This window comes from Lipomyces tetrasporus, assembly GCF_029532465.1.
Source record: "Lipomyces tetrasporus strain NRRL Y-64009 chromosome Unknown POJ06scaffold_10, whole genome shotgun sequence".
Lineage (NCBI taxonomy): Eukaryota > Fungi > Ascomycota > Lipomycetes > Lipomycetales > Lipomycetaceae > Lipomyces > Lipomyces tetrasporus.
The window spans coordinates 951,386-976,557 of NW_026611605.1; the positions used below are offsets into that span (position 1 = coordinate 951,386).

Sequence of the window (25,172 nt, forward strand, 5' to 3'; positions counted from 1 at the left end):
CGGTGGCTGCGACGGTTTGAGGATGCTGGATAAGATATTTATTTTTTGTTGGCTAGGGGAAAGCTTTGAGATACTCGGCAACCAAATACCGATTTTTATTTTTCAGAAAGGATTATTCCTGCGTTTACCTATACTGTCCTTGTTCAGTAGAGAATAGGGAAAGAAAGTGTTGGAAAGATCAAGAATCCGGAAATATGGGACCTTGCGAGAACAGACGACCACTCGAGGATATGATAATCGACGGGCTACTTTACCGAAAGGAACGCTTATGGATTCCAGACGACGACGAACTCCGAACCGACCTATTAATCCAGCATCATGATCTGGAAACGGCGGGATACCCTGGGAGGTTGCGGACATACGACTTGCCGCGACGAAACAATTATTGTCCCGGTATGCGAACGTTTTTCAATCGGTTTGTACAGTTTTGCGCAATCTGTCAGCATACTAAAGTTCCCGGGCGGTTACTTTATGGGACCCATCAGTCCCTGGATGCCCCTACACGCCCGTGGTTATTCATCACGGTGACCTAATTTACGGATTCCACTGATCAGTGATTCATTGACATTGTCCTGGTAGTTGTTGATCGCCTCAGGAAAATTGCTCACTTCCTACCGACGCACAAGTCGCTAGATGCCAAAGGATTAGCGGACCTATATGAGTCTTTTCACTTTTAACAATTCCAAAAGCTTCCACATTTCTCAAATTCCACGTGTGAACTTGGACCGATACTATTGCCTGCTAATCAATTGTTAGTTCACTCACCTACTGCAATACTCACTTGGGGGTGACTGCAAAACGCTTAAATTCGGGATCGTGGACTTTGGGCTTATTTTTTTGTCCCAAGGGACTCCATTTGAATTTGAATTTGAGTCTGTTTCCACTGAATAGTTCGAATTTGCATTTGGACCTTGCCGCAGAAGCACTTCATTACATAGTAACATTTTACATAATAATATTTGCACAAATAGTCTTCCCCCTTCATGGTGTACCACACGAGATTATATCGGGGATCGTGGCGCGCAGTTTATTGCTCGATTTTGGCGTAACTTCGTAGGCAGTCTCAAGAACGATCTCATGAGGATAGCATAGAAATCTTATCGACATTAAAATACACAACTTCCAAGTGACTTTACTAACTGATTGGGTCAGGCTCCGCTGAGCCATCCCGCCACACATCACGCAATATCAACGAAGCCAAAGAGGAGGGGAGGGGAAGGGGGGTCACTGTACATTATTCATGAAGTTTGTATGCGCTTATGCAGATGTTCATGCTTGGGGAACACAATGCTCTTCCTGCGCTGGTAATCTTGAGTTACCTGTAACTTTTCTGGCAAGAGAGTGGATTTGGATGGTTCGCTACCGCAACAAACGTCGCTTTTGAATTCTATTATAACGGCAAGTAGGATATAATACCTTATTAGTGGTAAATGATCATGCACTTTCAATGTGATAAGTAAATGGCCGGATTGAACACTAATTCACCTTGTATGGCGAGTATTTCCAATACCCACCATGCCACATGGCTAGCAAAGGTAAGCAGAGCGTCTCAATCGCCCATGGTAAAGGCGGCCAAGATTTGTACTCCGGCGGGGTATGGGACCTAACGAATGGCAAACCCAAAGCAAGATTGGCGTGCTGCATCGCATATTTTGCAATCCTCGCCGATAGATCACGTATCTCTTGACTAGTATATACCTTTAAGCGCTCGGGTGCCAAATCCTCGATTTCTTGGTGAAGATGTGTGACCAAATTGTTCTCTGCACTCTTCAGGATCTGTATCATTTCTGCAGGGTCGAATAAGCTTGGACTCTTTTGTGCCAGCATAATTTGTCCGAGGAAGGCGTCTAGTGCTTCGTGCAGCTTCTCATGCTGTTCTAATTCTTTCGCAAAGTCGAGCTTGGCCTGAAGGTATGGGAACATGACGGCCTCTTCAACGTCGTGATGGTGCACCAATGTGGTACACCAAGCCTCGCAGTATCCGAGAAAGTTTCTGAGATCATCGCGCGGAGGATTCTCAAGAATCTTAAGAGTATTGTAGAACGCGGTCTCAAATGCAAAGTGCGCACGCCGCATAACCTCTTGTTGCTGCTGGTGGAGATCATCTGGAAGAGGCACTCTTTCCGCGACCATGGTTAATGATGCAATAGAAAGAATTGATCCCCAAATATACAGACGTCAGCAATTGGGCAGGCAAATACTTGGGTGCTATTACTGGTCACAGTGTAGACGCTATTGCGGCCAGATATATCTCAGTTTGTAATGCGCTATCGTCTTCGGCTAGTCTCCTTCAACCGGTGAAACAGGCACAGCGGATCTAAGACCACATAGTTTCCAAAGAGACCTGGCCGTTGTACATATCAGCCACCGCTCAACCATCATTGGCCCGTCCCGTTCAGAGGAATAGAATTGGAAACCTAAATCCTGTGTCCTCGGCGCTTCTGGTGATGCTAAGTGCGTAACAAAATTCCGCGGAGGCTGACACTGCCCGAAGCTCCGAGAGGCTGAAATATGTTAGGTAATCGAGTGCCATACTGCATTTCGCTGTACCAAGCCGGAGTGTATGCAGAACTCAATGCCGTAATCGCTGTCAGAGCCACAGCAATGAAGGCCTTAGTTTGGCTCTATAACTCCGATGGTATCTAATTGCCAAGTGCTGTGAGCTTTCCTCGGATCCGTGGGTTTCGGCTGGACACTTCATTTTGGAAGGGTTACCCTGAGCGGATAATGCGTATAGGCGTTGGCACAACGAAATGGGGTAATGGGGCATGTCCAGTTGGACGAGCGAGTAATGCGTCTTAACGTCTACGGGGCATTTACCAAGTATCAGCACAAGGGGATTTGGGGCTGGGATCTCTGATGATCTGTCATTATTGCACACAAACACTAGCTTCGTACTGTGTCCCAGTCTAAGCACCCTGAAGCTGCGGTGCAGCTTGAATCTCACTGGAAGCCATCCGTGTGTCGTCTGTCATCTTGGTACCAATGAGGCCATATTTCCCCGTGATTAACGAAGGCCCATGGATCAAAACGTCGTTTCGCGTTCGTGCACAAGGCTACAAATTACAATTTGTTCAGTGTTGGTTCCAAAGGATTTTGGGGTTTCGATGTAGGCATTACATACATGCATGCTGGTACTTTCGTCCTCACAAAGTGTGAACCTGCTGGAACAGGATTTAGACTTTGGTAGCTGATAGTCAACCTGCTTCTCCGCAACCACCCTAGCCCAAGCGCTGATAACAAGCGAGACAAGAGATCTCGTAATAGTGAGGCGAGTTCGTGAGCTATGTGGAAATTATCTGAGGACTGCAATGGATCGAATATAGGACAAAAACTCGGACGCACTCTGAGAGTTATCCTTGGAGTGAGTAACATGCATTTAATTTGTTGCCAAATATATCTCTCACATATGTGGCGAATCCGCTACTGCATGTCCAGGCATCCTCAGACAGATTCGGGTATCGCACATGTAAGTTTCAGTCGGTCTAACTATTCTGAGAGGGTTGGTACGGAAGTGTATAGGCAAAGCTCCGTATGAGTCATTTTGAGGCTTTTTCTGCTAACAAATTTGGGACCCGAAAAAGTGAAAAGAGCAAGATCTCGAGCGAGGTCGTCTACATGTCTCTTGCAGAACCTGAAATCGTTGCATGCCCAAACAACCGATATTGCTAATGTACAGCAGCCGATATTGTCATCTTGGTTGTTGTGGATGACCATAGAAGCAAGACTTGAACAGGACTATGGGTGCGTTAATTCCTTGTCGGCAATGATTTGTGGAGTCCAACTTGGGTCGTGGTTCGTGGTCTTCTGCCGCCGCAAACGTTAAATCCTCAAAAAGCTTGTTGCTGATTAACATGATGGGCACTATCTGAGTATCCCCTGAATGAGCCCTTACGGCTTTACTTTAAATTGCGTCCTTAATGCCGCCAGTCGCCAAACCCTATCGCAGCGCATTTGATGTCTCAAACTATCAGCCGCAGCTGTAACTTTTGCCGCGGTCGTCGGAATTATCAGACAGAAAGAGTCAACTAGAAAAGTGTAACGCCTAGCTCTCCTCGGCAAAGAGTAGATTCATCAGATAGACACGCGGGCTGTGAAGGCTTCTGAGATAACAAGCGAACTAGTGTGACATCACAATGCTAGCCGCAGCTACCGCTACCTGTGAACGCAAACGGCTGAAACTCCTAGCCGCGCAATACTAATGAAGGCAAATGCTGCCATGCCCGTACTTAAAGTCTGCTCAGTTCGCATTCCAGGATTTTCGTCTACAGACAAACAGAGTCATAAGTTTGTCCAGAAGCTAATCTGTCCTATTGGTTATGCGCTCTGTTCCAAATCCTGCGGACACAGCACGGCATGAGGCTCCGGTCGTTGTTGTTGGTGGTGGACCGGTAGGCATGTTGGCCGCCTATGAATTATCCAGGCTAGATATCCCGTGTCTGCTCGCGGAGCAGAACCAGGATACAACGAAGTGGCCGAAGATGGATTTGACCAATTGCAGGTCAATGGAGATCCTAAGAATGATGGGCATCGCAGATGAAATGCGTACGCAGAAAGGCGCAGTGGGCGGAAAGTACCGATTTGATACTTTATTCTATACGTCGTGCGGTCCAACGGGCAAGTTGTTGACTAGTTGGGTAAGTTTGATCGACCAACCGCGCACATTGCTCATCTAGATTGTTAACGAACTATTAGCCATTGCCGTCGAGTGATGAATGGCGCTCAACAATTGCGACAGTAAACGACGGTAGTCAGCCTGCAGAGCCAGCTCAGCGCTGCTCGCAGGTAGTGTTTGAAGCGTGGTTGAAGCGGAAATGCCTTGCAGAACCATTGATCGACGGTCACTTCGGTTGGAAGTACTTGACTCATGTTGAGGATGGCAACGGCGTCGAATCCACGTTTGTTGATATGAACGGTCAGACGCACACCGTGCGCAGCAAATATCTAATTGGCGCCGATGGAGGAGGCAGCTTGGTCAGGGCGACAGCGGGAATACGCATAGTCACCAGCGTCTTGTACGTCAGACTCGTCTGTCCGAACTGCACATAGCTAACTCGACCGTCTACAGACCAGTCGCCCTGTATCTAGTTCACTTTCGGTCAAGAGACTTAGCTGAAAGGCGGCCGTTTGGCAGGTTCTGGCACATGCTACCTCCGTTTGGCGGATTCATTGTTGATCAAGACGAGAATGAAGTCTTCACCGTACATATGCAGCTGGACAGTGTCGATGCGGATGTTTCGACGATAGATCCCTATGAATGGGTGTACAAATGTTTTGGTGGCGCTGGCGAGCCTTATCGGTTTGTGATAGATGAGATCATCGTTTCTAGCGCGTGGCGTCCAAATTTTGCTATTGCAGACCGGTATATCTCTGAAGGTGGTCATGTTGTGTTGGTGGGCGATGCTTGTAAGTGCAAATTTGTTTTACGTGCCAATACATGGCACTTCTAACGCTGCTTCAGGCCATCGTAACCCGCCTCATGGTGGCTACGGTATGAACAGTGGATTAGAAGATGCGTTGGCTGTCGCATGGCGCCTCTCTGCACTAACCAAGGGTTACGGCGGGCCTCACCTGCTGCAATCATATGAAGACGAACAGCGACCAACGATGATCCGCCGTCTCGAACGTTGTAATCGTCACGTAATGGAACATTTCCCTCGATATCAGTGGTATGCTGAGAAGGGCCCAGAGCTACTAATCGCAGAGACTCAGGAAGGTGCGCAATTCCGAAAACAGATAGCCGATTTTCTCGACGTATCAGGTTCAGAATGCACCGATAGAGGAATCGAACTTGATTCGAGATACAAGTCCGGTGTTATTTTTCAAGACTTGTGTGCGACCGCAGAGCCAGAGTGGGATTTTAAGCGGTACACACCGTCGACATATCCTGGAGCTCGTGCCCCGCATCTCTTCCTGAAGGATGGCAAGACCAGTATCTTGGACCTGTTCGGGAAGGAGTGGACGTTAATCTCCTTTGTCACAGGTGGTCGTGGCCATGATTCTGCTGTATTTGCGGACGCAGCTGCAGCGACAAAAATGCCACTAAAGATCGTCTTAATTGAAGGCGAAGAGCACGCGCATAAGATCTGGGGCGAGAATCATGTGCTCGTGCGTGCGGATGGTCACGTTGCTTGGCGAGGCTCTGAAATACCGAACAGACATGGTGCGGAGAAGATACTGGTGGTAGTCGCCGGGAAAGAGATATTTGAGGGCTATGTGCCAGAGCCACGACGAGAGCCTAATATTCAAGGAATGAAGGTTGATACGAGCCATGCCGACGGAGGAAGTGTAAAGCATATGACCCAATTCTAGAGCTAGACTTGGCTTCGGTTGTATTTTATGCTTCAGAAGGGATCCGCAAAGCGGTGATTGTCCGTGAACTTGCGGGATTGCGTGAAATAGACTATGAATATTTCGGGCTTAATATTTTGAATGTAAATTCGCAGAGAGGACCCACGTATATCTTGGCTTGAATCGCATTTCGTTTCGACTTCTCTTCGCTATACGTATCAACTCGTCGGGCTACACTGCGCGTTGCTAACGTAAAGTATCCTCGCTTTCATTCAGTTTCTTTACTCTGATCAGAGCCATTAATACCATCGGAAATGCATCTGTAAGGCAAAGGTATCCCGTATTGTTCGATCGGGATTAAAAGAGCTGTTATTAGGCATATCCTAGATATATTTCAAGGTTGAATTAAATGCATGACTAGGTCCGCTTTGTATCTTTGAAACAAGTCTATTCATGTGCAGGAAAGTAATTTGTACCTGACATTATGCTTTTGCGTCACACGCAGTGCGCCAAGATTTCTGCGATATCGGAGTTCTTTTCGTTTCTGCCTGTATGTATGTCAAAGTCTTCATCATTGCTAGTTCTAAGTTCCTTGAGCGCACACTTTTGGCGCCCAATTTCTGGACGAAGTTTGAGGATCATGATGTCACAATGTACACTATATAAGCAGAACAAGAACGAGGTGTGCATAGACACTATAATGGACGTAGTCCCAACTCAGAACCCTGTGATGAATAATCTGGCCTTGAAAGTCTCTTTTGTATTTCATTTGAAAAATCCACTTGCAAGGGCTAAGTAGTCTGTCTCGAGGGGAGCTGCTCCCATCGATGCTATCCACCTGTACTTGTAAAGTTCTCGAAAGGTTTCTGGTGCCGTCGTCCCTGACCATATTATGTTTACTTGCGCTTGGACGGCCTGCTCAATCGCCTATCCTATTCCTGTTTGGAGGACTGTAACTGGCACGAGCTGTCGGTCATATTTCACTTTTTTGGCCGCAACATCTGCGTCGTCTCCTACTTGCATGTGGTGCACTGTTGTAGTGATTGCAGTTTTTCTTCCGACCATTATCCGAGCAACAGTGCAATGGTGACTGATATGTTCCGATCGCTGCTGCCGGGTATACTGTGCGTCCTTAGTGGGAGAAGTCCTGGCTCGTGTTCGCTCTGTGAAGCAATGAGATCCGAGGTCGTTTAAGGCTGGGGCTGTTCTTCCTCGCGATCATCGTTGTGTTTTAAGTTATGCATGCTGAATGCCGCTAACCACATCCCAAAGATCCCTTTGTGAAGGAATAACTTCCTTACAGATAGCTCATGTCGATAGCTTTCCCATTGAAATTAGTTAAGGACTTGAGCACAAGTTGACCTATGTCAATTTCTCTTGGAGACGCAACGAAGGTCTAACAACCATCTTGCGGAGCTCCAGCAACCCCTTCCACTTTTGACAATTCTCATAAAAGCTTCCACATTTTCTCTGGTACGAGGAGGATTTGGGTACTTGATTACGCGTCTTTTGTTCTTTGTGTGTGTTTCGGGTCGCCTTCGGGCTATATGGTGACATATATACATAGTAATGTTGGTATTGATTGTTGTACATGAACGGCGATGGCAGTAGCTGGAAGAGATGGGTATCAAATGAGACGGTCCCCGCTCCTCTGACTATCGGATGAATTACTTTAAAATGTACACCGTAGCCTCTTTGCTGCCGGTTGTGCCACGCGCTATCCTTCCACATATGGAGCATCGTGTTTCGAAACACCGCTGCCAAATAGTGTGTGGACCTATTCGGGGCCATCAGCTGTTTTTTTCCCAATCGGACCAATGGGAAAATGGCCTGGGAATTCGTGTTCCACAGAAGCAGACAAAGTTTAAAGACATGCTCAATTGCGCCGCAGAGCATTGACCAATCTCTCCTAGCCTCAATTTCATCATCGAAATATTACTAACCGCTAGCTCTGTCTTAACTCCGTAGTGCAAGCCCCTCCAGGCCAAATAGTCCCCGAAACAGGTAAGTTAGATCTGTCAAGATTATGAACTACCTTGGCTGGCAAATTAGAGTCTTCACGAAACACATGGTGCCGTCGCCCGGCGTGGTCCCGTGGTGTCTCCCATGACACACTGTCACGTGCCTCCAAATCCTGGAGCTCTAGTGTGACCGAGCCGTGCTTCTTTTTGCGAGTATTAGATTAGTAGTCCATTTTCTCGCGTGGAATTATTGGCAGCACATTGATAAGCTTTGCCATATATAGCCTAGCCGCTTAAGCCGACGCCGCTAAAGAATGAGACTAGATATTGTATAATAAGCGACGACTGTCCCTCGATTCTGTGCAGCTTTGCTAGTCGTGGAATGTCCCATGACAGTTTCCGCACTAATTGGTTAGTAATTTTAGTGGATTTTTGTGGAGCTCTTTCGATACGTAACTCTTTGATTGGCCACCTACTGCTTTATGATCGGTGTCAGCTCATTTAGAGGATATTCTACAGGACAGGGAGAAATGGCCAAAACCCTAAATAATTACGGTTCGCGGAATTATTGAACTCAAAACATAAGCTCGTTGCTAGCATACCCGCTACGCCTAGGCGAAAATAAGCTATGCTTAATGCACCAGAGACTACCAATAGATCTCCGCTTTGCTTGTAGTATGTACCAGCTCTCGTCCATAAAAGGCTTCGACTGTGCTAAATGAGCGGACCAGCCCAGATTGCATCATCGTCCCAACAACCGGTATGACGGCTTCGGGATCTGGATCATGCAGTGCAGGTGTTGTTTGCCTGAAGCTTTTGGTATCCTACGACGACATTGGAAGCAAATCTCGCTTCTGCCAAGCCATTAACCCAGAGCGTCAGCCAAAGTTTGCCTGGCGTGCCGGCACGACACGAGACGCCTAGAGTCATTCTAGGTGCCTAATTTTGCAATACATACGAGTCGGTAGAAAATTGCAGAATTTATTCGGAAGTCGGCCGTGAAGCAACGAAAGAAGCTCTGGCTTCTCTTCTGTTTGTAGATAAGCACAACTTTTGTGTACCAATGTGCGTTAGCTTCGATACAGCAAGGTTTCCGTCATTGTATTGCTGCGTCCGATTGCGTGCTTCTCAGACTTTTGTTAACTAACGAAATATCATGATACTAGAAAGGTTCAGCAACCATTTTTACGCCGCAACTTTACGCCAAACAAAACCCTTGCCCAAGTGAGTTGAAAATTCCGCCGCTTAGGCCAAGTAGAATTAACTGATGCTAAGATGCTAAGGTTACCTTGGATACGCCAAGACCCTTACTTTCACTAACGCCGAGCTAAATAAGCTATATCCCGCGCCTTTCCTTTAGATACACTTACAGCACGCCATTCCACACTAGCGGGAAGTCGGCGGGCCGAGTCCAATTTCTTAGATCATCTTTGAAAATCGCGTCATATGTCGCAATGATATGTTCAGTCGTCAATGCAGCCGATATTGAATAAATATCTATAGGTCTGATTGTCTCGTGCTTGTTTTGTTCGACATGCTGTTCATAAGCCAGGCCGGTCAGGAGAAGGCACACGAACCAAGTAGCCCGCACATAGTATTGGAACGGTAGCAAGGTATTATGATATCAGCTTTGTCACAGAGCATTGCATGCTAACGATAACAGAGATGACGGACGCAGACCAAGGCTCAATCTCGACGGAGCAAGAAAAAAAATCGGTAGAACAACATGTTCGCAACCTTGATATAGAGAGTAACCGCAAAATTCTCAAGGACTTGGACAGCGAACGTGCAGAAGAAATTCTGGGCCAATCGCAAAATATCGATTTTATCCTTGACAAAATATCTACAATTTCTATAGAGGAGTCTATAAATATTTTGAAAGGTGCGATCGAATATCATGAAGACGATCCAAATTTTCCGCACCAGTCTATGGAGAAAATCAAGACTTTGGTTAATGTCAGCTCTGAAGAGGAGAAGGATAATCTCTATGAATTTGATCTCAAATTCCAGGCCGTATTGATCGGCTACGTCTCTCCTTATCCTGAAGTGCGCTCTATTGTTGATGCAACTGATGACCCAACCATTCCAGTTGAGACTTTCAGGGTATATTTATTAGGAGTCTTTTATATTGTTATTGTTTCTGGTGTCAATCAGTTCTTTACGACCCGTCAGCCGCACATTGGCATATCGGCAGCGATTATTCAGATCCTTCTCTACCCTAGTGGCAAAATACTTGCCATGGCTTTACCTGACTGGGGATTCACTCTGCGGGGCACCCGATACTCGCTCAATCCTGGTCCATGGACTTTCAAAGAGCAGATGCTAGCCCACATTATGATGGGTGGCAGTCTATCCGCCACAAACGTTAGCTCAAATCTTATCCCTGTCCTGCATCTCAATATATTTTATGGTTACAAATGGGCTACAATCGGCTTTCAACTATTGATGCAATTTTCTACGCAGTTAATTGGAATGGGATTGGCCGGTACTATGCGGCGGTGGGCTGTCTATCCCGTACGTTTCAACTGGATAAAATTTTAAAGATAAGTTAACAAGATTAGGTACGTTGCGTATGGCCTACAAATTTAGCGGGCATAGCGTTGAACAGAGCCTTGCTAAAAGATGAGAAAAGGACGACTGTTCACGGTTGGTCGATCTCTCGCTACTGGTTTTTTTGGGTAATCTTTGCGTTTTCATTTTTCTACTACTGGATCCCAGGATATTTGTTTACAGCCCTCAGCACGTTTAATTGGATAAACTGGATTGCACCGAACAATTTCAACCTTGCGGTTATCAGTGGTAGCACCTTGGGCTTGGGAATTAACCCAATTACCACGTTTGATTGGTCAGTGATCAATCACGGTTTCGGTCCTTTGACGTTACCTTTCTACACCGCTGTTAATCAATATATTGGTCTGTTTCTTAGTTCGTTTGCTATTATTGGGATGTACTGGGCAAACTATAAGTACACAGCGTACATGCCGATTAACTCCAACACTTTGATGACGAATACTGGTGACCCTTTTAACGTGCAAAAGGTTATAACGAATGGACTACTGGATATTAAGAAATACCAGAAATATTCGCCGCCGTTCTACTCCGCCGGGGCATTGTTTGATACTGGATCTAATTTCTTTTTCCATACGATAGTCGTGACGGGTATCTTTTTAAGCGAATGGAAGACTTTATATTTGTCTGTTAAGGATATTGTTCTGGACTTCAAAAATCCATTGCGATCAACATATAGCAGATTTCAGGATGTACATTCAAGGATGATGGCTCGCTACAAAGAAGTCCCTGATTGGTGGTTTTATATTGTACTTGTGGGCGGATTTGTACTCTCCGTTGCTGCTGTTACAGCATATCCGACACGTGCCACGGTTCCTGGACTTCTCATTGCGTATGGTGTGACTATTCTCTGCTTGATTCCTATCGTACTTTTGCAGGCGATCGCCGGCATTGGCTTCGGTACAGCTGCCTATACAGACATCATTTCGGGGTACTTATGGCCAGGAAATGGATCATCCATGATGATTATGAGAATATCTGCTAACGCTATGGATTCCACTGCAGCGGCTTATGTAGGGAATCAGAAGGAAGCTCACTATGCCAAAATTCCTCCACGGGCCAATTTTCGGGTCCAAATTATTGGAACCGTGTTGCAATGCCTAGTTACGGTCGGTGTCGTGAACTGGCAAATGTCGAATGTGCACGACTTGTGTACGACTAACCAACCAGAGAAATTTAAATGTGCCGGTGAGCATGCGTTTTACAACACCTCGATTTCATGGGGCGTTATTGGTCCCCGGCGCATGTTCAACGATATATATCCGGTTTTGAAATATTGCTTTCTCATGGGTTTCTTGGTAGCATTCCCACTACACTTTCTCAGGCTCAGGTTCAGGAAACAACTGAGACACGTTAACCCGATATTGGTTGCTGCGGGAATGGGCAACTGGGCTCCTTACAATCTCTCTTACTTCACTCCCGGATTTTATGTTTCGATCGCATTCATGTACGTGATTCGGCAGCGGTACCTGGCTTGGTGGGAGAAGTATAATTATATTCTCCACTCTGGTCTGACATCAGGAGTCGCATTTGGGGCGCTGCTTGTGTTCTTCACATTGCAGTACAATGGGATTAACCTTAGCTGGTGGGGCAATAATATATCGTCGACGGGTATTGATGGAGGGATTGGGCGACAGACATTGTTGCCCCTGCCCGAAGTGGGCTACTTTGGACCCTCTCCAGGACATTACCCCTGATACTTTTTCTCGCATGGAAGGCACCGTCGTTGAACAAGGCGCTGGAGGAGAGTGTTGGAATGATGAGGATCCAGAAATGTGGTCCCGGACTTGCAGGATCGATTGGACAGACTTATGTGGGCGAGTCCAGAGATTTCTTTCTTCAAGTGACAGGCAATGTGTTTAGGTGGTTCGACTTGTTAGGAGGATAGTTAGTTCTAAAATAAATTTGCGAAGTTCCTTAATACTCTTCAATCCTTCGTCGGAATCAGAGACAACCTCTGTGACGCGAAGCCTGCTGCCTGTGAAATCAATGCCACGGTCGTTTGTCGTCTCTGCGAGTGGCTGTCAATGCAGATAATAGAACTTATCTTGTGTGCTCATACGCCGGCGTTTTGGGGTGGGACATAACTCGATGACTAGTAGATATTATGGGTTCAGAATCATGTGCACGTATTCCAATCACCTTCATGACAAGATCTGACTTGTGGTTAGATGTAGGGCTGTCGGCGGATGGCGGATGCGGATATCGGATAAATATCCGCCATGGGCATTGGCGGATAAGGAGGAAATCGAATAATTTCTTTATTAGGAAAGATCGAGATGGTAGTTCACGCGCCGAGCATTGAAGTTCAGGTCCTGTAGGCCCAATGATTCACAGTCATGTAATTAGAGCAGCAGGCGGATTGGCGGATTGGCGGATATCCTGAGAGAGTGTGTAACATAAGGTCAGCCGCAGCCAGCCATTGCTATATAATACAAGAAATTCCCTCATTAGAATACCCTGCATCGAGTAATTCACTGCGCTACCTCCATCATCCAAATGAGGTCGACGTCCCCCTAATAGTTACGGAGGCAGTAGGTACCCCACGCGATTGCATTGCTTCGCCTTACTTAACTTAAAATGCTGCGATATCAATCTCACTTTATTCTCTCACTCCAGCGGCTTAAGCGTTCATAATTTGCGTCATTAGTTTGAAGGGTTTGTGCCTCAGGAAAACAACGTGCGTATATCTCCGATCATGGAGTCTTAAGGATATATGCCAGCCCTATCGTGTTAGTTGGATTTTACTTGTTCGTCCCCTATTGGTCAAGAAAAATAGGTACGTTACTACGGAGAAGGCCAGAATTACGTTGGACTATTTGCTGAGAGTGATCCTTAAGGATTTCAGTGATGATGGCCTCTGTACGAATGGTGCCCTTCTATCCAATGCTGCGTATCACTTACTGGAGATTGACGCAGTCAACAAACAACTGGTCTCCTCACATCTCAATGTCAAATTTCACTTGGCTGATGTCAAGATGAAAAAAGTTTCTAAGACCCTTAGTGGGTTAAGTATGATTCCAAACAGACGAGAATGGATTCATTTTTGAAGAATTAGGTTGTTTGAAACGGTAAGCATTAGTCTACTTTACATTTATTAGCATACTTCTTCCTGTCACATGATTCCGACGAGCCCCAACGTCAACCCTACATGCCCTAACCGCATACGTCGCCTTGCATCAATAGGTCGGCATTTACTCGGGGCAGCAGGTCAGCTTGTCGAACGGAGGATATGCACTTGGACCTGCGGCTGGCCACATATACGTCAACTGGCCGTTCATTATATTTGTGGTGTTCATTTGCTTCCTTGGCAACTTACTACTTGCGCTTTGGAATATCCCATCTGGTCTAAAGCTCTTCGCAATTTTTTGTCTTGTGATCGGCTACCCACTGTGGTAACTCATGTTGGCATGCGATGGGGTCCACGATTCCATACTCTTGTTCGCACGTGGCTTCCTCTCTTAGCTTTGAGCCTGTTTACAAAATCGGCTCCGAATTCACGACTGCGCTGGCCGTAGGTCACGCGCATAATGTTTTCCTCTTCATGAGCAAGGTTGAGCAGGGGCAGCGTGGTGGTTAATATAAGTTTGGTTTGGCAGTTACGTCTGAGGATCTCGAGGGCTTGGAGCTGTCTCCCGCATACGGTAGCACCAATTGAAGAGAAGACTAGAACTGAGATTGGTGCTGTTGAAAGCACTCGCTTTAGTCACTTTGGCTTTAATGTGTGAGCTTTGTTTGTGTTTTGTGATCGTTACCATAACGGGGGGCTGTAATGTCTAGGTCTCGAAATTTTAATCTGTCATAATTAGAACGACTACAATTATATAGACAGTAACGAGATGAGGTCCAGCAAGAGAACTTTGATGCAGTTGATCTATCTGTCCATGGATCGAGTCGAAATGCAATTCAGGCTGCCGTGTGAGTGGCTGTGGCTCAGTGCGGTAGCTCATCGCTAGTCCGTTTGCGTACATCTAACGCTCGTATAAGTAAGCTCATCGGTGTATATTAGCAGTCCTTTGGTCCTTGTTGGCCGCGCTTGCCTGATATGCTACAAGGCAAACGCAGACGACAGGTTTGAAGGCAGATTGAGTCAGTCCGGGTTACGAAATACATCTGATAAACATTGACGTATTCCGCCTACTGGTTCCAACCCATCATTATTTTGATTGGTATTATTCAATCAAATTCTGCATAGCTCGCGCAATAATTGCGTCATATGGCGCGTGCTTCTCTCAAATTGCTTCGGCCTATTGCCGTCAAAGGGAAGAGTTTATCGTCCACTTGAATGGCCCGTGCTTCGGAAAATGACGGACTTAGAGCCGGTTCAAGTAACTCCTGCGTGGCGGTGGCGGTGATAATCAGAGTGCAGGAAGTGATTGGGCGAGCAGCACAGCCACACGATTAGTTATATTACAGCAGTATGCCTCGAGCGCGAAAGCGACAACGGAGTTAAAAATGCGCGTTGTCGTTAAGATTTACAGTGATCTTGACTGCTAAGCACGAGGCCCCTGCATAATTTGGGATGTGGTCCGAGCCAGAGCTCAGCAAGCCTTCTTGGCAGCCGCCGAAACTGCCAAACGCCATTCGGTTGTAGTGACAGCCCTTTCGTCGATTTGCATATTTGTTGTTAATAAGCTATGTTTTCAACCCACTGCATGATATCTGCACGTAACAGTCATTGTAGGTCTTGAAGCACAATCGCACTACGCGATTATGTAGAATTGCGGTGAGGACCAGAGGGAATGAGCACGCGAGGCGGAGTTAACGCAGCGGTGTGCGGCTCAGTGTGAGAGTTTTGGGATAGCGGTTGCTTGACTAAATGATAAACAGTCGCCCTTCCTTCAACACGGTCCAATTCACGGCCTCTCATACTGGTTATTACTTTTGCTGGGTTCATATCTGCTCCTGCACATCGTATACGGTATTTTGCCCGGATCCAGGCAACCTGGCCCTATGTTCCCGATCTACAGCTTCAGTCCATGTTTCGCCGATTCGCTCGGTCCTCTTCTGCTCGGACTTGGCCAGCTGATTCTCTTTCCTCGAGACCTTAGAGCCCTCAGAAAGTGCGCCAGTGTTTTTGCTCCGACAACTGCATGGTTCTACGTCCAGTTTACCTTACTCGCGATTATCGTACTCTGCCAGCTGGTATATGCTGCAATTCTCAGCATTACAGGCGGCAGCTGGTTTGATCTTCGCGTTATTTCTACCCTAGTCTACATCGCATCATTGGGAGCGGCTGGATATGTCCAGTACGTTGAGTATTTTCGCGCACGCGTGCCGAGTGGAATCGTGCTCTTCTATTGGTTCCTGAGCGTCGTCACCGGCTTTGTGAGACTTTACGGGCAAGCGCAGCGGAAAGTGTGGACCGAACATGAGACCCTCTTTACATCCTTCGTACTTGGATTGCTTGCGACAATTGGAGAGCTACTTGGTACGTTAACTCTTTTATTTCTATTGTGATCTTTCTAACGGCAATAGTGTCTGCGTGCAATCCAAGACCGCCGTCACAGTATAAATCTCTCAGCGACGAGATAGACAACTCCCCGGAAGCCGGCGCCAACATTTTCTCGCGGCTCACATTTTTCTACTTGACTAAATTGATGGAACTTGGCTACGAGAATCATCTCACTGAAGAAGACTTACCGGATCTTCCTCGTGACTCGCGAACTGACAAGACAAGTGAAGATTTTGATGTTGCTTGGCAGACCGAGAAGCAGATTGCGGCTCCTTCACTGTATCGTGCACTCTTCCGCTGCTTTGGCGTTACGTATCTCATCGGTGTTTGCTTTAAGCTTACTGGCGACGTCCTGGCCTTCATGCAGCCAAATCTGTTGCGGCGACTGTTGCTGTTTGTCAATTCATACAATAATGACACAGTGAATGAACCGATTCCACTTTCTGGCGGAATAATCATTGCGTTGGGCATGTTTGCCTGTTCGTTTGGACAAACTATGATGCAGCAGCAATATCTTACTCGTTGTTTCAGCACGGGCTTGATTATCAAGTCATCACTCATGTCGAGCATCTACCGCAAGTCCGCGTTTTTGTCAAATGGTTCTCGGCAGTCGAAGTCGACCGGTGATATTGTTAATCTTATGACGGTCGATGTGCAGCGGTTACAAGAGCTCTCTCAATCCGCTCAAGCGCTCTGGTCCGGACCGTTTCAGATCATGTTGTGTCTGTACAGCTTGCATGCACTCCTAGGGAACTGCATGTGGGCTGGTGTTGGCGTCACATTGTGTACAATTTCGCTCAACGCTTACATTGCTCGGAAGCGGCGTGCGTTGCAAAAGGTCCAAATGAAAGTCAAAGATAAGCGCACTCGACTTACCGGCGAGATCTTGGCGTCCATCAAGTCTATCAAACTCTATGCATGGGAGGAATCATTTATCGATAGGGTGAACGCGATTCGAAACGACCAGGAGCTAGCAAATCTCCGAAAGAAGGGCGTATATTCTGCTGTTTCCAATTTTGTTGGTTCGAGCGCTCCGTTTCTTGTATCCTGTTCGACGTTTGCATTTTTTATTTGGACGGCTGGCAGGCCCCTTTCGACCGATATCGTCTTCCCGGCGTTGACACTCTTCAATCTTCTCTCTAGTCCTCTTACCCAGATCCCGCAAGTCATTAGTAAGTTCGTTGAAGCGACCGTCTCGGCTAACCGTCTACGTGATTTCCTCTTATCGCCTGAACTACAGTCGGATGCGGTTACGCATCTTGATGCTGCTATTGAGAGTGACCAGTCAGCTGCAATTATCACTAACGGTACCTTCCTATGGGATGAAGCTGGCAAACATCCTCCAGCCCTTAGGAATATTTCATTTAATGCAAAACTCGGACAGCTTGCATGTATTATTGGTCGTGTCGGGACTGGAAAATCAGCATTGCTCCAGGCTCTTCTAGGAGATCTGCATCGTGAATCCGGAGATGTCACTATCCGTGGCCATGTTGCGTATTGTTCTCAGGTCCCATGGATCATGAACGCGACCGTCAAGGAAAATATTTTATTCGGCAAACGATTTCATGCTGATTTCTACGAAAAAACTGTCCGTGCCTGTGCGTTGGTGGAAGACTTTGGAGTTCTTCCAGACGGAGATGATACTGTCGTCGGCGAGAAGGGAATCAGTTTATCCGGTGGCCAGAAAGCGCGACTGGCGTTAGCGCGAGCTGTGTATGCTCGTGCTGACGTTTACATTCTCGATGATCCGTTGTCGGCCGTTGATCAGCATGTTGGCCGTCATTTGATTGACAACGTGCTTGGACCTAATGGGTTACTGGCGACAAAGACCAAGATTATGGCTACGAACGCGATTGCCGTGCTTGCTTTGGCGGACTCTATTACCATGCTGCGTGATGGTGGAATTGTCGAGTCAGGATTGTATTCTGAAATTATGACGCGAAAAGACAGCGAGATTTACAAGTTGGTTGACGAGTTCGGTACTCACCGGGACCAAGAAGAGGTCCTTGAAGAAACGGACAAGACAGATCCATTGACATCCGGCGAGGATGAAGAAGAAGATGGGGAACTCGTGGACTTTTATGCCGGAAAGTTCGGTGTGGCTCTGCGACGAGCTAGTACAGCCAGTTTTAAGAAACCGACGCTAGACGATGTCTCTAATCGACGGTCCAAGCAAGTCAAGGAGCATTCCGAAAAGGGTCAAGTCAAGTTAGGAGTGTATAAAGAGTACATCAAAGCTGCCAATCTCTCCCTTGTTGTAAGTTTCCTTGTTCTAGTGATTGGGTCGAACAGTATGTCGGTTGGTGGCAATGTTTGGCTTAAGCACTGGAGTGACGTGAATACGCGATATGGTGATAATCCGGATACGGGTAAATACCTCGGGATATATCTTTTCTTTGGTGTTAGTGGGGCCTTTATGACTCTATTCTACACACTTGTACTATGGCTTTTCTGCACTATCGAAGCGGCTAGAAAGTTACATGATCGCATGCTCCGACATGTCATTCGTTCTCCCATGGCATTTTTTGACACCACTCCTCTTGGACGTATCATCAACAGATTCACAGCAGACGTCAACAAGGTCGACGAGGCTCTCGCGCGAGTATTTACCAATTTCGTCACGAATACCTGTAAGGTCCTATTCTCAATTGTCGTCGTCTCATCTGCCAATCCGGCATTTGTCCTCCTGGTGGTTCCGATTGCCTTCCTGTACGTCTATTACCAAAGGTTTTACCTTCGGACATCTCGTGAATTAAAACGGCTCGAGTCCGTCTCTCGATCGCCCATCTACGCTCATTTCCAAGAAAGCCTTCACGGTGTCAGCACCATCCGTGCGTATTCACAAGTCCGTCGCTTCAACCGCACCAACGAATATCACATTGATTTCAATAACAAGGCGTACTACCCATCAATGATCGCACGCCGCTGGCTGGCCATTCGACTCGAGTTTCTCGGGAGCATGATCATTTTCTCCGCGGCACTTCTTTCCATCCTCGCCATCGCGTCAGGCCGGTTGTCATCTGGTCTTGTCGGACTGACTATGTCTTACGCGTTGCAGATTACGCAGTCCTTGGGCTCTATTGTCCGTACGACCGTTGAAGTTGAGATTTCAACTGTGTCAGTCGAGCGTATTTTGGAGTATTGCCAGTTACCATGTGAGGCGCCTGAAGTTATCGAGAACAATCGGCCACAGGCAAACTGGCCGATGAATGGTGCAGTTGAGTTTCATGATTATTCTACACGGTACCGACCTGGTATGTATTTTATAATGCGTTTCTGGGCGTACAAGACAGTCACTAACAGTTTTAGGCTTGGATCTCGTGCTAAAAGGTATCAATCTCACGATTAAGCCGCGTGAAAAGATCGGCATTGTTGGTCGTACTGGTGCGGGCAAATCGTCGCTCACACTCGCATTATTCCGCATGATTGAGCCAGTGGGTGGATTCATATCCATAGACCGTGTCAATACCAGCAAGCTCGGCCTCCGTGATCTGCGACAGCGACTAGCAATAATACCACAAGACTCACAAGCATTCGAGGGAAGCGTTCGCGAAAATCTCGATCCTGGCAGCCAGTTTTCGGACGACAGACTGTGGCATGCATTGGAGCTCAGTCACTTGAAGAACCATATCGCTAGTATGGACGGACAACTTTTGGCCCGTGTCAACGAAAGTGGTTCAAATTTCAGTGTAGGACAGCGACAGTTGATGTCCCTTGCCCGCGCACTACTCACCTCCAGCAAGGTCCTTGTTCTCGATGAAGCCACGGCTGCGGTAGACGTAGAGACCGATCAAATTATACAAGAAACAATCAGAAAGGAGTTCAAAGATCGGACAATTCTCACTATCGCGCATCGATTGAACACGATTATTGATTCAGATAGGATTGTTGTGCTGGCTGCGGGTAAAGTCGTTGAATTTGACACGCCTCAGGTATTGTTGAGTAACAAGAACAGTATGTTCTATGCGTTGTGCAGTCATGGTGGGTTGACCGAGTGAAATCGATCCAGGCTTTTATTTCTCGGCTGTTTCGCGCCCTTTGTAATTGGTTTTTGAATATTAGATCTCGGACACTCTGGGTACATTCCTTTCGCTGGGGTGCTCCGGTGCTTTGCTTTTCGTTATTTGACGACACCAATAACGAATATTCGAAGATTTCCTGCGTACTAAGGCGATCTATTCCCAAAATATTCGTAATAAGTTAACATAGTACTCAAAAGAATTGTCGGCGCAATGCTTACATATGCATCCATTGCCTACTGGACTAGCTGCCTTACTAACAAACAATCACATAATCATTAAGGACTGACTCGCTTTCAGCTCCATCGGCCAACCCCTACCATTAAGACTGCTACAAAAAAGTGATAAGATGAGCGCGCCCATACTCCTCCTGTCCATTTTGACGGATTATTCCCTTTATATATCATGTCCGAGTAAGCTCTGGGTCCATTTCCATCCATTCCATCCATTTGAAGTAATGAGTGGAGTGGATCGCCACCCTGGCGCTTTCACAATATCGTTCGCGTTGAAAACGAAAAATCTGCGGATTTATTTCCTTAAATACTATGTAGATGCGAGTCTTATCCTGAACATATTACCTGCAAACCAAGGTCGGGTACATTATTCGGGTGAATGGATAACAGCACACAGTATTGAGCCGCAATGTCAGTGGCTGAAGGCAAGATGGAGAACGACCATTCTCCTTTGGGACTAGTGATGCGGCGTTGGCACAGTGGTGTGATTAGAAAAAGAGCGGATAAGTCGGGCCTGAGCTTGTGTGTGCATCGAAATAGCTGTCAATACCGCCCCGTCGTCTCATTCGGGAACGATCGATTCTCCAATGTCATACAAAATGTTTAGCACACTCGAGATCGCCAAATGTCGAGATGTTGCGAATGCCTGCGAAAACTTGCTTACACGCTCGTCGGTTTCCTTCGCCTGGTCCCCGGAATTAGTTACATCAGCCAAGAAATTTACTATTGTGCCAGATATTGTTCCCCCGGATGCTGCACAATGCAGGTACAAGGATGCGCTTTCAAACTATGCAAAAGCATTTCATCTGTTGAAAAGCAATCCACCAGAACAGAGATTAGATGCCCGTATGCCTTATTCGATGTACATAGAAACGCTGGTCCAATTTTAAGGCAGAAATAGGCATTCGTGCAAATCAGAGGTATCGCTCCCTCTGTACTGTCGCTGATAATCGATTTTAGGTATCCAAGTATGGCATATAATAGCTTAGAGCAGGATGTGACCGTCATTACCACGCAAAGCGCTCTCCATGAATTGGCAGCTTCTGAGCTCAGGAAAAATATCACAGTCAGTCTTAAGGAGTGCTTCTCAATTCATAAGCTTGAAGCACGGAAATAAATTATGGACACGGCATCAACTACTATGGCGAGCACCCGCAGAGAGTACTTCAGGAGCTCGAAAGATCCTGATGGTCCATTCTCATATGATGGACCAATTTAGACGTTCTGGGGTTAGGGCTTTTCTGTCAGGCCACAGTTCACGCTTGTCAGCCAATTCACACAATTAATTAACAGTCTTTGGATATGATGCGGCTCAATCTCGCAGTAAATCGTGACTCAACAAATGTAGCCACCACCGTGGTGCGGCGCGGTATGTCCGGCTTCGGGCTTCTAACTCTCCGTGGTTACACAGGCTGAATTGCATCTTCTCAACGTCGATGAACGGTCGCCGTAGAATCCAAATACTTTAATTCTAACCGCAGTATGTCTAAAAGTGTCGAGGGTTATCTAAAACACAACAACGGCGCCGTTTGCATCGTCTGATGTCATCCATCCTTCCCTAACTTTACCGGCAAGTTACGGGTCGTCCGCAACGTGTGATCGCCATGACCCGCGTCAACGCCTCGCAGCAAGTAAACTCCCGCCAACAGCAAAGAGAAAGCCGATCAGGCTGCTTTGGCCGCGTTATCTACAGTGACAATGCACCGCAGGAACATCATGGAGAACTCGCAACTTCTGGATGTGGTGAGGCGTCCCCTGTCACCGGATTCTCAGATAGAGGTGCCGACTAGCTGGGAGGTCTTTGAGCGAGTCGAAGAGATGGAGGCGAGGTATGTGAATATTGAGCACCTAATCGCGAGAGAGACTCTAATGTGGCTGATAGATACCCGCTGCTGCAGTACGATGCCGTGCGACAGATAGCAATCGTTGTAGCTGCCCCAACACCACTATACACAATACTGTTGACGGTACTGATGAGCAATGTTTGCCGGAACGTGAATTGGCAGGGTCTTGATGAAAATATTACTGATCGTCTTATTTTTGAATCGGAAGCAACTGAAACCACTTCCGGGGACTCAGCCACAAGGAGGATATTGAATGGTGCAATAAGATGCAAAATTAATGATCTGGACCGTCTGTTGATGATTGCATTCGAGGTTGGCGTGTCGCAGAGCTATACAAGCTTAAAAGATGCAATATCGTACGCGATATGTGTGCTTCACTGCCCGCTCTTCATTACGTTGTGTATCAATGAACGGGGCCGAGCAGGCCACCAGTCGAATACTACCAAACTAGGCAAGCGATGAATGCTGCAATACAGCAGGTAGAGAATGACTTTCGAATGCAACCACAAGACCGTCCATATGGACCCTTAGCGGCAGACGGTGTCACGTGGTTCGGACGGGTAAGCAGAGTGGTACTAGATGTTTTCCGCAGGGAAGACATTGATTACCCCGAAGGTACTTGTCTTGAACCAACTAGATCTTTCGTGAGCAGTGAAACCTTCCTGTTCGGAATCTAAGAGCTGACGTAAATGGAAGACAATAGTAAGGGATGGACAGTATGTTGGAAGTCATGTTTCTCCAAATCTGGTGGAAGTAACACTTGGAGACTGTATCCCAGCGCACTTGCTTGTTGGAAACCAAATCCAAACGACGCCTGTCAATTTCTTTCAGCAAGACTGGTTTGAAAGCAGCTTCCGCCACCACGTTGAAGACTGCACTTGCACGGGTCATGGACAAAAGAAGAGCTTTTAGACAAGCATAGAACTAGTCTATCATATCTCTTTAATGCATCATATATTCATGTATATTCGTGCGCCGATAAGGACTTGCCCGAAGTGGCCCGACGCGCGCCATCGCTGACCCGTAACGTCTCCAGCTTTGCTGTGTGTACATACCTCCGCAAATTAAGAAGAGCCCTATCTGTCCTTGAACTAATACAACCGACAAGTCATAATTTCCAAGGGATAAACGCGAGGCGCGAATGTCCTTATGACTGGCTAGGATTGAAGTTTGACTATATGACTAGCGCCTTGCCAGATTACGAATAATCGAATAAACGGCAGTGTAATGCAAATGCCAATAACGAATACGAATAACGAAAATGTTATTCTCAAACAACGCAACATTTAAAATCAAGAACGCGTAATTGGCTGCGCAGGAAAGGCCGTGGGACAGCCCCTGTGATGTAAGCGGTCGCACGCTGCACTGCCGTCCATTACACAGACATTCAGTTCGAAGGTAAGCTTAATGGATAAGGTTTTGTATGTGTTTTGCCTGCTCTCTACCGTTGCATGCAGACGCCTGGAATGTCTATAGAATTCACACCGCATGTGGAGTATTGCGGCTGTGCCTGGTCATGCGCCGTACCCGCCGCAAGGACACGTAATTTTCATATTTGGCACAGCATCGCTCGACGCGTCTCGCGTCGTTCAACCGCAGAAGCCTTTACTACGCGGCAAGACACACCCGGAACATCATCAACTATATGCCTCCTCAAATATTGGAGACAGGGTTCCCTGACAAAGGGCTTTTATGTTTGGTATGAAAGATATCGCCGTCAAGGAAGGATACCAATTAGGGCTGGTCACGATATCGCCTACAGGGCGATATCGCCATATCGTATCTCCGGCGATACGATATCGCCAGAGAAAAATTCATGGCGATAAAGGCGATATTATCGTCAAGATATCAAATAAGGCAAACGATATACGATATTGATGATGAATATCGTATCGTATCGCCTAATTTGCACGTGATCCGCGTCATGGAAAAGAAAGACCAGCGGTATAAAGACTGACTCTGTAATTACTAATTTCGTACGCTATAGCCCCAAGCATAGATTTTTTGGAGTTACTGGAGGCGGTATCAGCAACTGACGTGTTTGTTAATAACTGAGAAGCTAATTCTTCAGGGAAGACATTGCTTGCGACATCATCGATAGAGCTATCAACTTTTGATTGTGCGGCCAATCGAGGACTTCTAGGAAGTCGATCTTGAGACTCTGCTTCCTCGTCACTACCATCATTAAGCCAGTAATAATCAAGTTCACGACGGGAACGGCGGGGAAGGCTACTAAGCTCTTGACTCGTCGGTGAACTGCTGAAGTGTCCGTCAGTCATGGCGGAGAAAAAAGATATGGATAATGATCCAGGATGGAAAGTGGCAAAAAATTCTACAGCGTTAAGTTAATTTCGGGATTGTATCCTTCCGCTTTATCGCCGAGTTGGCGATATCGTAACGTATTTTAGGCGATACGGCGATACAATATCGTCAAGTCGGCGATACGATATGCGATATGGGAAAAACCCGGCGATATCGTATCGTGAACAGCCCTATACCAATACAGCAGCTCTTGTTCTGATAGAGCTCGTGTTCGCATGGTCTGCCAAGCTGGTCATGCCGGTGGATGCTTCACGCCCGCCAGACGACGCCGTGAAAGCCAATATTTGAGATCACGAGAGTCCATGGTACACACCGTTTTACACCTGCAGTTCAGAAGAATAATCACTCTGACAAGAATTGGGTTGCTACGCTACGACATATTCTTCGGCAATTGAGAACACAAGCGTTTACAGACCAAAACACTTGAAAGCCGATGTTCACACAGACCATAAAGCCCAGATCAACCATGCGGTCGATGT

General features: G+C 46.8%; 7 protein-coding genes across 7 annotated transcripts; 5 read left to right on the top strand and 2 right to left on the bottom strand.

Annotated features, from left to right (window-relative positions):
• Positions 1–1,476: 1,476 nt before the first annotated feature.
• Positions 1,477–2,133, bottom strand: POJ06DRAFT_240540 (uncharacterized protein; the record flags this gene model as incomplete). Its single annotated transcript, XM_056186095.1, has 1 exon — positions 1,477–2,133. One exon carries the CDS (start codon positions 2,131–2,133, stop codon positions 1,477–1,479), a length of 657 nt encoding a protein of 218 aa, XP_056041480.1.
• Positions 2,134–4,015: 1,882 nt separating this feature from the next.
• Positions 4,016–6,470, top strand: POJ06DRAFT_227346 (2,4-dichlorophenol 6-monooxygenase). The gene is made up of 4 exons (XM_056185743.1): positions 4,016–4,637; positions 4,696–5,015; positions 5,069–5,406; positions 5,462–6,470. The coding sequence occupies exons 1-4, from the start codon at positions 4,320–4,322 to the stop codon at positions 6,310–6,312; spliced, it is 1,827 nt and encodes a 608-aa protein (XP_056041481.1). The 5' UTR covers positions 4,016–4,319; the 3' UTR covers positions 6,313–6,470.
• Positions 6,471–9,666: 3,196 nt separating this feature from the next.
• On the top strand, positions 9,667–12,733 carry POJ06DRAFT_214648 (OPT oligopeptide transporter protein-domain-containing protein). Its single transcript, XM_056185503.1, has 3 exons — positions 9,667–9,865; positions 9,916–10,766; positions 10,814–12,733. The coding sequence occupies exons 2-3, from the start codon at positions 9,918–9,920 to the stop codon at positions 12,515–12,517; spliced, it is 2,553 nt and encodes an 850-aa protein (XP_056041482.1). The 5' UTR covers positions 9,667–9,865; positions 9,916–9,917; the 3' UTR covers positions 12,518–12,733.
• Positions 12,734–15,665: 2,932 nt separating this feature from the next.
• Positions 15,666–20,273, top strand: POJ06DRAFT_297138 (P-loop containing nucleoside triphosphate hydrolase protein; the record flags this gene model as incomplete). The annotated part of the gene is made up of 4 exons (XM_056190591.1): positions 15,666–16,251; positions 16,299–16,997; positions 17,025–19,529; positions 19,585–20,273. Exons 1-4 carry the CDS (start codon positions 15,774–15,776, stop codon positions 20,271–20,273), a joined length of 4,371 nt encoding a protein of 1,456 aa, XP_056041483.1. The 5' UTR covers positions 15,666–15,773.
• A 799-nt stretch (positions 20,274–21,072) lies between these two features.
• Positions 21,073–21,693, top strand: POJ06DRAFT_27326 (uncharacterized protein). Its single transcript, XM_056189583.1, has 2 exons — positions 21,073–21,447; positions 21,488–21,693. Exon 1 carries the CDS (start codon positions 21,115–21,117, stop codon positions 21,415–21,417), a length of 303 nt encoding a protein of 100 aa, XP_056041484.1. The 5' UTR covers positions 21,073–21,114; the 3' UTR covers positions 21,418–21,447; positions 21,488–21,693.
• A 532-nt stretch (positions 21,694–22,225) lies between these two features.
• POJ06DRAFT_283312 (uncharacterized protein) lies at positions 22,226–23,283 on the top strand (the record flags this gene model as incomplete). The annotated part of the gene is made up of 4 exons (XM_056190099.1): positions 22,226–22,356; positions 22,389–22,802; positions 22,823–23,015; positions 23,068–23,283. The coding sequence occupies 4 exons, from the start codon at positions 22,226–22,228 to the stop codon at positions 23,281–23,283; spliced, it is 954 nt and encodes a 317-aa protein (XP_056041485.1).
• A 915-nt stretch (positions 23,284–24,198) lies between these two features.
• POJ06DRAFT_260762 (uncharacterized protein) lies at positions 24,199–24,866 on the bottom strand. The gene is made up of 2 exons (XM_056188527.1): positions 24,255–24,866; positions 24,199–24,222 (listed from the first exon to the last, which is right to left on the bottom strand). The coding sequence occupies exon 1, from the start codon at positions 24,648–24,650 to the stop codon at positions 24,294–24,296; it is 357 nt and encodes a 118-aa protein (XP_056041486.1). The 5' UTR covers positions 24,651–24,866; the 3' UTR covers positions 24,199–24,222; positions 24,255–24,293.
• Between the last annotated feature and the right edge of the window lie 306 nt (positions 24,867–25,172).